The 12,089-nt window shown below is 36.3% G+C and overlaps 1 protein-coding gene across 7 annotated transcripts in view; it reads left to right on the forward strand.

Annotated features, from left to right (window-relative positions):
• The window catches only part of LOC109051853 (receptor-type tyrosine-protein phosphatase U-like), a 229,222-nt gene that overhangs the window by 197,694 nt on the left and 19,439 nt on the right, over positions 1 to 12,089 (forward strand). For 3 of the 7 annotated variants that reach the window (XM_042745008.1, XM_042745005.1, XM_042745006.1), the window contains 4 exons: positions 4,509 to 4,545; positions 9,531 to 9,628; positions 10,834 to 10,950; positions 11,153 to 11,307. In XM_042745008.1, coding sequence (XP_042600942.1) covers positions 4,509 to 4,545; positions 9,531 to 9,628; positions 10,834 to 10,950; positions 11,153 to 11,307 — 407 coding nt within the window. Of the gene's footprint in view, positions 1 to 4,216; positions 4,271 to 4,508; positions 4,546 to 9,530; positions 9,629 to 10,833; positions 10,951 to 11,152; positions 11,308 to 12,089 lie in introns of all 7 variants that reach the window. The other 4 variants (XM_042745001.1, XM_042745004.1, XM_042745003.1 and 1 more) reach the window with 3 other exon arrangements.

Here is a 12,089-nt window from a genome sequence, read left to right on the forward strand (position 1 = left end):
ATTTGTTTCTCATGAATCAATGTGGTTTAACGTCTAAGAATAGCATGGTTTGATTAAATGAAAAAAAATAATTTATAAAAAATCAGGATCGATAATATGTAAAACCTATGAAAATAAGTTTTGCTTTACCTTCAAAACAGCTTAATCAGATTCTTTCTTCATATTATTCAAAGCTTCAGTTTCTTTATTTGATTTTCTTTGAAAACAAAAGGAAAGGGAAAATCAAGGGAATGAATGTTGAAATATTAAGCGCTGCAGTTTTATATCCCAAGGCTGTAGATAGAATACAGCTAGGAGGTCTGACATTTCTCTACTACATCTTTTCTTTACATTTTCTTTCTCCTGAAAGAGTTTTGTGTTCTCTCCTGTGTTATTGTAGCTTTGTCCTTTTCATTTTCTACAGCTTTTTGCTGCCTTTCATTTTTCTGGTTTCTCTGGGTTTTTACAGATGAATATCTGTTAAATTGTCTGCTTTGCTCCAGATTATTGTTCTAGTCTGACTGTGTGTCTCTAGTTTAGTATGCTATAGTGTCAGAGTATTTTGAGTGTGCAGTTAAAGTGCAAACTAGTGTGTGCAGGCTTCATTGTGTATTTTAAAGGACAATATTATAATTGAGAGTATTTGGCACTTATCACTATGTACTCTGTCAATGTAAGAAATCCAGGTGTATAGTACAGTATATAGTTTATTGCATATACATACATGGCACAATGCCAGTCTGGGACAATTTTATGTACAGTATTACATAATTTACAAATTAAAAATTAATTAAGGCCTTGTGACTGATTAAATGTACTGTGTTCATAGCAGCTGAAAAGTAGTACATATCGAATATAAACAAATAGGGGCTCGTCCAGATATAGTGCTTAACAAGCACCACTTATTAATAAATTAGTCATTGCTTTGAGTTTTGACACATTTTCATATTCCTCTGTGTTTCCTTGTCAATATCACATGTAAATAACCTGAAGCAGTGTCCATCAAAGTACAAGCAGTAATCCAAAATTTCGACCGATTTCTACCATTACATGCCATTCAGGCACACACAGATTTTATTTTGTAGGCACTTTATAAAAAAAAAAAATAAAAAAAACGTTGACTACTGTACAATCAACCGCATAACCTTTGAGACTAAAAGCAAAGCTTTCTATTCAAACCCCACATGCAGGGACTGAGGTGCAGCATGGGTGAATGAACAGATGAATTTTTCACGAGCAAAAGTTCATTATGGTTATTGTATAAAGCCACCCTGCTCTTCACACAAAAATAATCTATTGATTTCTGACTACAACAAGACACTGCAAGCATGTAATGAATTCTACCACAAACCTCACTGAACACTGGTTTTGGGAACAGTAGGTGAATATATTAAGAGAAGTTCTGGTCTACTGTCTACACAGACAGCAGGCTTCTGAGGCATAGCCCGAACTGTCATGGGACCCTATAAAGTGAATGACTTGGAAATCTCTACATTCTGTAGGTTTGATGCAGGCTGTTGTTGTGCCATACAAATGCTGACAAAATGTGCATTCAGGGTTATCATGCACCTGGTTTTTAGAGTAGGCACCAGTGACAGTTCTAGCACTTCTTCGTAAATCTTCCCAAGTCATTGTGATGGCTTGTTGTATGCATAGGGACAAGGTTCAAACCCTGTAGTAGTGTAAACTCTTATAATGGATCAAACAAAACTTGCCAGTGATCATTTTGCATTTACATGTATGGAAAGCAGCAGAACTGAAATTTTTATAATACTATTTGTTTCACTAAAAAAGCTGAAGCCTGAATAAAAATATCTATCATTATTTAATAAAACTTTGCTTAAACTTTCATTTCAGTAATTACTGCAGTGTCTTCAGACACAGTCATATAGATGGTTTCAATGGCAACAACATAAAGAAACGTTACTGCACATGCTCACTTTTGTGGACCAAACTTAACTTCTGGTAGACTTCCACAAACAATCAGTAACAACAGAAAAGTCCCTCTTGAGTATATTATTTCTGATAACAAGCTAAATATGTTTGCTGCGTAATTCAGATGGGCTTATTGAAAATGTAAATTCATTCTCTGCTAGCAGGAGGTGCTTTTATAGTGAGAGAGAGGTTTTCTGGGCGACAGCTGTACACAAAGCAGTGCTCCACTCACAAACACTGCTTTATCAGGCATTACATGCAAGGTGAAATGAAAATGGCATCAAACATTTTCTGAAGACAGTTAGTCAGTTTCCTTCAGAAATGCAGTGATATAAAAACACCTGTGCCGTGTTTTGATTTTGAATTGTGCAGTGCTCGTTTTTATTGAACAAAGTCAAAGCCTTTTGTAAAATCAATTTGAGGCGGTTAGTTTTGATATTGTAGTGGGTCGCCACAAATAAGTAAATGTATGGGAAATGCATCCCACAGCACAACAACCTGTGCCCAACTTCAGTCTACTCATCACTTTAACTTTAACTTTGTTTGTAGTCGGCGCCACTAACTACACGGATAAACCAACACAAACTGGAAGTTAACTTCAGGCCAGGCGTGTGCGGCCAATGAATCCGTCTATACTTTTGAATAATGAACTGAATTGAGAAAATGCATTTAAGGCCTACTCACTGTATATAAATATATAAAAATGTTCTGCACAATATTATCTCACTATTTAGTGAGAAAACAGCAGTGCAGAAAGCATCTAATCACAGTTATGGATGTTTGCACAAGTTCTGCTATTTGGCACTCCAGTAAAGCAGAATTTCAGAAGTGATTTTTTTTTTGACCAACTTGACAGGTTTATTATTATTATTATTATTATTATTATTATTATTATTATTATTATTATCTCTTACTTCAATTTGCTAAGAAATTAAATACACTGGTAGACAATAACCAATAAATTATATTTAACCAATTAATATATATTTATATAATATTGTTCCCCTATATTCTCCTAATGACAATTTTATGATTGGTTTATATACTACACAAAATTTTCCCCCTCTTTTGTATCAAAGAATAAGGCAGAACATATATTTTATTGTTTCTATAAGCTATGCCAGTTAGCACTGATTTATTCCCATATTTATTTATTTATTAATTACCTGGAGATGTCTTGAGAAACACACAAACTATATATAGTAACAATAGTGTATTTATGGTCTAAACGTTTCATCAATCAAAACATTTCTGTTTTTTTTTTATTCTGCTCAACCAGAATAAACAGATAGTTGGAAGCCTTTGTCCATATTAGTGATTTTTTGGCATTCCTAAATTGTTATTACTTCTATGAGTCTGTTTTGGACTTTCTGACAGAGCACCTTTCAGTAGATTGCTTTACAGTATTAAACATGAAAATTATTATGCTTTTAGTCATAATTCAATACTATATAGAACTTATAAAGTACTCCAGTGTTCATATTTTACTCACGTATGACCTCAATGGACTGAACAGAAGAAATTATCCAGAGATTTCCATTTACATAACAGCTACAAACAGAACAAACTCCCAAAACCAATGCAAAGCAAACTAACTTTGCTTTAGCTTGATTCTGTACAAACTTATGTCACACCAGTTTGTTCTTCAGTTTTGCTTGAAGTGTATTGCTATTCCATTAGTCACTCTGGTGCACTATTCATTTTGTATCTCTAATAATTGTGGAATCTAGTCAGTCAGGGCTGGTGTAACTCTAATTTTACCCCACTGGTGGGCCAAGAGCTGCCTGTCTGATATCTCATGCGGTTCATGCTTTGCACTTTGTGTTTGGCATTTAGAAAGCAGCATTCAGATATTGCATGCTTGAACAGAGATAACACAGCATCTAGGATTTTTAGACATGAGTAAATTCAATTCTTAAAGCTTAAAAATAAATATCAGATGATGCACACGTACTACAGATAATATATATGGATCTTTGCTTGTTTTATCAAATGTCAAGAAGAAACACTTTCATTTTTGAGATACAGAGATGCATGTTCTGCTGTCACATTCTCAGCTTCACTCATTGAATCACACACTTCATATAAGCTTTCCTCTATATGATTTTGTGTTTCTGTCAGAGACAGTACATTAGGGCTTTGAGGTTGTAAAATATTGTCATCCATCTCTACGCTGTGCTTTTTATTTTTTCATTTTATTGCAGAAACATAAAACATATTCAGTAACTGTAGAGTAGCTTGCTGGCACTGGTATAGATAGCGTTTAGCCGGACAGCTTAATGATTTCTCTCTCCTATCTCAGCTTAATATGCAGAGTCAACTGCAACAGTGGCGTGAGTTTGGAGACAACAATGGCGTGAGTTTGGGACGGCTTTATCTGTTTGGCTGAGCAGTGGAAGAGAGAGGGAGTGTTTGGAAAAGCACTTTTTTTTTTTGCAGTTTTATTTGGTGATGCAAGTGACACAGAAATTACTCACTTTGAATGGAATAAGTCAGAATATAGACTGTTGTCAGAATGTTGTTGAAATGTAATTGACATATCATTAATTGATAATAATGCATGCTTTCTCTGTCTCTCTCTCTCTCTCTCTCAGGGTTATCAGCGCTCCAACCATTTCATCGCCACACAAGGTGAGCCTTTATAATTCTGATGCTCTGAAATCACTTGTGTATTTGTATTGTGTGGCGTATTATAGTTGTTGATAAAAATATACCTCTAAATGTGTGTGTGTGTGTGTGTGTGTGTGTGTGTGTGTGTGTGTGTGTGTGTGTGTGTGTGTGTGTGTGTGTGTGTGTGTGTGTGTTTGTGTGTGTGTGTGTGTGTGTTTGTGTGCCCCAATTCTAGTACAAAGGTCTGAATGATTCATATGCAGATATTGTTTTTGCCGTTTGATCTTATTTTTCTCTCTGGCATCCAAACACAGCAGCACTTCTGATTAACTGCTCTTTATGTCACTCTCTTCCTTTGTGAAAGTGACTGATTAAGATGTTTCTTTTTGTGTATTCAAATACAGTTGATCAGAGTCTAGAACTGAATTTGGTTACACTTTATTTTGATAGTCCACTTTAGACATAATATTAAAAATCACAACCATTACACAAGCTTTATTAATTAATGTGTTATATATATATATATATATATATATATAGATAGATAGATAGATAGATAGATAGATAGATAGATAGATAGATAGATAGATAGAAAGATAGATAGATAGATGTTGGCAGTAATGATGCTGAAAATTAAGTTTTGATCACAGGAATAAATTACAATTTAACATATATCACAATAGAAAACATTCAACTGAAACTGTAATCATATTTCACAATATTGTTGTTTTACTGTATTTATATCAAATAAATGCAGCCTTGGTAAACATAAGACACTTAGAATTGTACTGACTCCAAACATTTGAAAGGTAGTACAGCTGATTATAAGCATCACACACAGGTTTAAAGTGAAGTGTCTCTCTCTCTCTCTCTTGTTCTGTGGATGTGTTCAGTGGTCTGTAGTTTTGTCTCTTTGGGTCTCAAGCTCTGCTGCAGCAGTAAACAGCACACATCTCATTTCATTTGCTCTCTCTCACTTGTGTTGTTCGTCAACACACCAGGGCCACTGATCAACACAGGCTCCCACCAAACACAAACACGCACGCACTGCTGTGCTCTGTTTGAGCAGGTGTACACACACTCATGTGTGAGCTTTGCTAGACTTGTACTCTATCTGAAGGTTTACACTGGCTTTAGGCCCTGTGGAGGCCACCTGTGTGTGCACATCGAAACAGCGCCGCATACAGATGTGAGCTTTAATACAAATTTCCACATCTGCCCTGCAGCTGCAACCCCAAACCACTCAAACCCACATAATGACAACTAGATTATTACAGAATTTTAGCATAATGTTATGGTGCATGAAAAACTCTACAATGACAGGGTGCTTTGGGTGGTGTTTATTCTTTTTGTATGCTTGTTCTACATATTTAATTTTTAATTTTTAATTTTTTTCCTGAACTCAGTCCATTCGCCCAGTGTGCACATTACTATGTAGTTGCTATTTTGTAGCATATTGCTGTAAAGTTGTTACTAGTTAACATACTGTTAGCATGTTGCTGCTATACAGTTGAATGAGGGCTATGATGATAAAGATATAGATTATATATAAAGTTATGAAATCATTCTATTTTAAAGGATAGCAGAGTCCACACCACAACTACATTATCTTGCGTTCATGTGGATGCTAATATAGTTATTGTTATATTTAGCTTTGTAATTATTGTCCTTGGTGTGAATGGATCTTTACTAAGTTAGAACTTAGAAAAAGTATAAAGTATTAAAATATCCTAAGTATCTATATCTATATCACACTTTTATACACTGCTGGCAATGCAAAGTAGCTAAACCCTGCTTGAAAGGTCACTAAATGTTGCTAAATGACATAATAGGCTAATTACCATATTCCTGATGTGTCATATTTGCATTGTGTCATATTTGCATTGTGCCTAGTGTCAGCCTTTTACATCCCTGCTGAGAAAAAAAAAAGCACCCAAGAGAAACCATTACATAATTTGTAACGGTTTTACTGGTTGTAATGGAAATTGTACTGGTTTTAATGGGAACTGTGATGGTGCCTGTTGGTCTCTACTGGTAATTGGTCGCCTTCTATTATTACTCCTAATGGAATATTAATACTCCCAATGGAATGTGTTCCAAAACACACTACAGGAAACCATATATGAAATACTGATGAAAACATGTCCTATTAAAACTACATGCTCTCTTCCAAGTTGCTAATCTGCACTAAAATCCTGATTTATAATTAAGACATCAAAACTAGATACGTTTTGTCCAAGATTTGTGCAATAATTTTGTCACTAGGCCCTTTTTTGGGGAAAAAAAAGTCACTAAAGGAGTCTGGAAAGTCACTGTTATCTAGTGGCAGTGAAGTTGCTACAGTTGAGGAGGTGCTCTGAGCAATTTTTGACACGCTGATATGTGGTTGCTAGGGTGTTATGGGGATTTTTTAGCGCATTGCTTTGTGGTTGCTAGCAACAGACATTGCTAAGATGTTTTGAAAATGTTTTAGCATGTTTCTTTGTGGTTTATAGCATATTTAGGGGTGGTTTCTTGGGCATTAATATGCATCAGCTAAAGTGTTCTGCACGGTTTTCAGCACATTGCTATGTGGTTGCTATAAGTGTGCTATTACAGAATTAGTTCCGTTGACCTCGGAAGTCGGGAATGACATCGCACCTGTGGAACATCATCCAGTAGAGAAGTCAGAAAACCAAGATGGATGCGTTAATTGTTAGAAAGTTTTAGAAAATTGTGAAAAAGTTCCTACTGCGAACTCTGTATTTCATAAATAGTACAAATGGAATGCAGTGGTAGCTATGTGGTTGCTAGAGTTCTGGGTGGTGGCCAGGGCTTTCTCACATGTTACTATGTGATTGGTAAGATGTTCTGAGCAATTGTAGCACATTTTTATACTCTGATGTGCACTTGTTTAGGTCTTCGGAATTATTATTATTATTATTATTATTTTTTTTTTTTTTACTGATGCATGTTTTAGCAAACAGCGCTCATAAGGAAACTGAAAGATGTTTGTTAGCAGCAGTTTTCACCTGAGGTGCTTTAATGAACCTGGGCTGGATCTGTTCTAATGCTGTCAGTTGGGAAATGCCATTTCAATATGGCCCCAAAAACAAATGCCTCCCCAACTTCTATTTAAGCCTCGAAAACTTTTCAGTTTTAACGTTATTATTCATCATGAATAACCTCGGCTTCATCCCAGCTGTAAAACAGAGCGTTGCGATGGGATTTCTCGTGGATGTAGCTGCGGGCGATAGCTGGAGAGCTGCTCAGGAACTCAGGAAGCGCAGCACCTGTTGTTGGCTGTAATTGTTTTAACAGGTAGAGAAGATAACAGACTCCTCGCCCGAGGGCAGAGCATTCACAGCGATGCGCTTACAAACCTTCAGCAGCTTTCCTTTAATGTTTCCAATATTTCTGCGTGCTATGCGTGTGTGATGTGTGACCAGAAAAATAGACGAGGAAGAAAAGAAAGAGACGAGAGTGAAAATGAAAGAGGTTCAGCTCATGTCATTCAGCTCATGTCATTCATAGTACTGGTAAAAAAAAGGTGTTTGCTATTACAGTTACACATATTTGGGGTTAGTGATTTAATCATTTGTCTAGCCCACCATAATTCAACTATAATGTCTAAACCAGACATCACACAGATTGTGTTAAAGGTATGTTTCTCCCCCAAAAATGAAAATTCATCAGTTACTCATCTAATTACTCACTGTCGTTCTAAGGCCTTCAGGCTTCTGTTCATCTGTGAAGCACAAATTAAGATATGTTTAATTAAACTTTACAGATTTTTATCCCTCCATTTAAAGTCCACACAACCAAAACTTTGATGCTTCAAAAAGTTAATGAGGTAGAAGTGCAGACAAGACCAAACCAATACCCATGTCTCGGAACTTAAAATCTATACCTTTTGTTGCGAAACGATCAGTCTGTGCAAGAAGCTGCACATTTTACAAAGTTTTTTTTTTTTTTTTTTTTAAGAAACTTTGAACTTTTTGAAGCTTCTAAGTTCTGGTTGTGCAGACTTTAAATATCTTCAATTGCATTTAGAAGATGAATGAAAGTCTGTTTTAAATAACATGAAGGTGGGTAAATGAAAGAAAGAATTGATGAGAGGTGTGCTATTGCATTTCTAAGCGGTCAAATTTTCACAGAACATTTTTTTTTTAGGCCTAGATAAGACATTTTATTAAAAAAAAAAGAAAAAGAAGTGACTCAAGACTCAAGAATATACACTTGTCTATCCATCTCATTTTGCAAAGTGGAAGGGAGCTATATTCCTGGAATGTGTGAGATTTCTGATTCATTAGCTGCTAAAGGTAAATAACTAGAATAGCAAAGTGCAGTAAGCAATAACAGTAACAATAACAGTTGGCGCTACAAGGCAGTGTGTTTATGATTACCATAATAAATTAAAATATTGTGTTAACAAAACCAGTTCACAATATTAAACAGCATAAAGGCTTGTTTGGTCCAGCTGAAATAACTGGAAGTGAATGACACCAAAGCATCACACATTCAAGTTACAAATGCTGCACCTGTTTTCATGGTAAAAATATGTTGTATAGAGTGTATCACAGTAATATTTAGATACTTTTGACTTGGTCAAGTAAAAACCTATTTGGGCCCATTACAATGTTCTCTTGATTGCGGTGTTGCACAATAGTGACACACACTAATTTTATCAACCACATAGCAGTGCACTGATAACAAATGCCTTGCATCCTGCAATCACTTACAGTACATTTCTTCAGAAAAAAATTTGAACTCTAGATTCTTGCTACTATCACTCACTGGATTTTCACTGCCAGTGGTTTCTCCATTCGTTGTCTTCTATATGAACCGATAACTCTCTCGTCCCAGCAGCTCACCGTCCCTGTTTTCTTTTTTCTTACATAATCCTTGTGAATGCCGCGACCTGCTATTTCACAAAACCACCTCTATCCTCTCTTTATCCTGCGTTCAAATCATTCACCTCCCACAATTCTCCATGAAAGCTCATTGCTCCATCTCTCTCTCCGCAGGGCCCAAACAGGACATGATCTATGACTTCTGGCGCATGGTTTGGCAGGAGAACTGCTACAGCATCGTGATGATCACCAAACTGGTGGAGGTGGGGAGAGTGAGTAGAATAAGTCTACCTCTGCCTCGGGCTGCCCGGCCGCCCCCTCCGCCCACTAATGGACACCATCCATTACTGAACACTGACCCACTGCTGACCATTACTGAAGATAAACTTTACCAAGAAACCCCATTAGCCAGAGACACTCTGTCTGATGAATTTTTTTTATTTTTTTTTATCGGCCAGCCATCTTTGCCATTTAATTGAGCTTTTCTTTGCCCTCTTTCCTCCAAAATACTATAGTTATTAAAGTTGTTGAAAGTACTGTAACATCATAGTTATTATAGGATCTCTTAGAGAGGGACTTTCAGAATTTTTCTGTCATTTGGCTTATATTCATTGGCTTTTTCCAAGGCACCACAGTTTTACTGGTGGGATATTTAGTTACTGCATGGCTATTTTTAGATTTTTGTAAATCCCTGAAATACGACCCATCAGAGCGTATACTACAATTGCGCCCCTATCGGCAAAAGGTCATTTTCATATTAATGTTTTGTACTCTTTTATTTGCACTGTGATTTGCGTTTCGTGTAGCTCAGTTGGTAGATTATTCCGTTATACCTTTATATGCAATCATGCTATCATGGGTTCGATCCCAGAGAACGGACGTGCACGTAAAATGTATATGCTCAATAAATCATAATTTAGCATGATTTCTGTGAGGGTTAGGTTTAGGGGGTGGGGTTAGGTGTGGTCATTCGAACGAATAAGCCACCTAGTAAAATATGTACGAATTACTGTGAGATCGGTGTAAAATGTCCACACATTGCATTTAAATAAACGTGCGTTTTGATTGGTAATGACGTTATACGTCATTTCATGACGACAGATGCAACGCGATACTGTCATTATTTTTACGCCCGCTAGAGGCCGCTTAACTTTAAAACGTAAATATAGGTCGTAATAAGGTGCTTGCACAAACGACCTATATGGTCGATTTTTGTTGGAGGACAGGCTCATTAGTTCGCCCTTAATTGAAAATATTAATATTAAATTTAAATTCAAGGTTTTATGATCAAACCATAAATATAATAATAAAAAAAAAACGAATATGTTTAGCTGTGACAACTTTTATTTATTTATTAATTCATTCATTTTTTTGAAATTGTAATGTAGTATTTGTAACAGATTGTATTACTCTTAAAGCTATTGATTGCCGTTTTTATCTGTGGTGTGTTAATTGTATGTGTGTGTGTGTGGTTCAGATGAAGTGCTGTAAATACTGGCCTGATGACAGTGAGCTCTATGGAGACATCAAAATCACTCTGCTGAAAACAGAAACGCTGGCAGAATACACCGTACGCACCTTTGCCATGGAGCGGGTGAGACTGTTAAGATGTTTGTCAATATTCTGCGAACATTTTGTGCTATTAAATTCAAATGAGTTAATGGAGCCATTGCACATTGTGTTATTTTGCTAAAATTATGAAATCATGGAAAATGTGCAAGAACATTTTTAGTAAGAACATTCTAATGAGTAAATGTTGTTTCTAATATTTTCCTAACGAGTAACTTTGTCCTTAGCGGGGTTACCCAGCTAAACATGAAGTCTGCCAGTTCCATTTTACAAACTGGCCAGAGCATGGTGTCCCGTATCATGCCACAGGACTGCTGGCCTTCCTCCGGCGGGTCAAGGCCTCCACGCCACCTGACGCTGGCCCAGTGGTGGTCCACTGCAGGTAATCAAGCACTGCTTCCTGTTTGTGTACCATTTTTTATGTTAAATGTGGTCAGTGAAAATATCCCACTAGTGATAACCCTGTAACTAACAGTTAAAGATCATTACCAAAACCAAAATCACCAAAAACTACATTTTAGAATCTTTCTCACATGTGTATTTCTCCCTCCTGATGTGAATATGTCTTAAGCAATCCCATGTGAGTTTTTGTGCCTCCATTCACCCTCCATTCAGACAAAAAATGTCTTAAGGCAGTATCAATGCTTTCAGATCTCAAACATGAAAGTATGTTTTTGCTTTTGATGAACTGCAGATATTTGATATTTTCCATGCATTTGCTGCTTATTATAAACAGAAAAAAATGCTCACACCTGCAGTTCACCAGTCCAAGGAAGTGTTTCTACCCCACAATCTCACTTATTCATGCGGAAGGCATCCATGTATCAGATAAAACTAAATTGGACAGAAAACCAATTCAATGAATCATCCCTGAACACTGATGAAATGTTCATCAGTCCCTAAAGACTCATTGGTCCACATTTATCCTGAAAATGTAACATATTTTGCGCAAATCACGTGATGTAATGTGTTCCTCAATTTATCTGTCCGTTTTACGTGCTTTAACATTATCGCCTTATCTTTTAATTAAACTGCAGCAGTGCTTCATTCAAGACTGCCTGCGATATTTCTCTCATTTTTTTAAAGCATACTTCATTAGTATGCTTCACTGTCATGATGGCCAGTCCAACCCACATGGCACTTTCACTTTGTGAAGTACTTCTA

Source organism: Cyprinus carpio, chromosome B19 (assembly GCF_018340385.1).
Source record: "Cyprinus carpio isolate SPL01 chromosome B19, ASM1834038v1, whole genome shotgun sequence".
Classification (NCBI taxonomy): domain Eukaryota; kingdom Metazoa; phylum Chordata; class Actinopteri; order Cypriniformes; family Cyprinidae; genus Cyprinus; species Cyprinus carpio.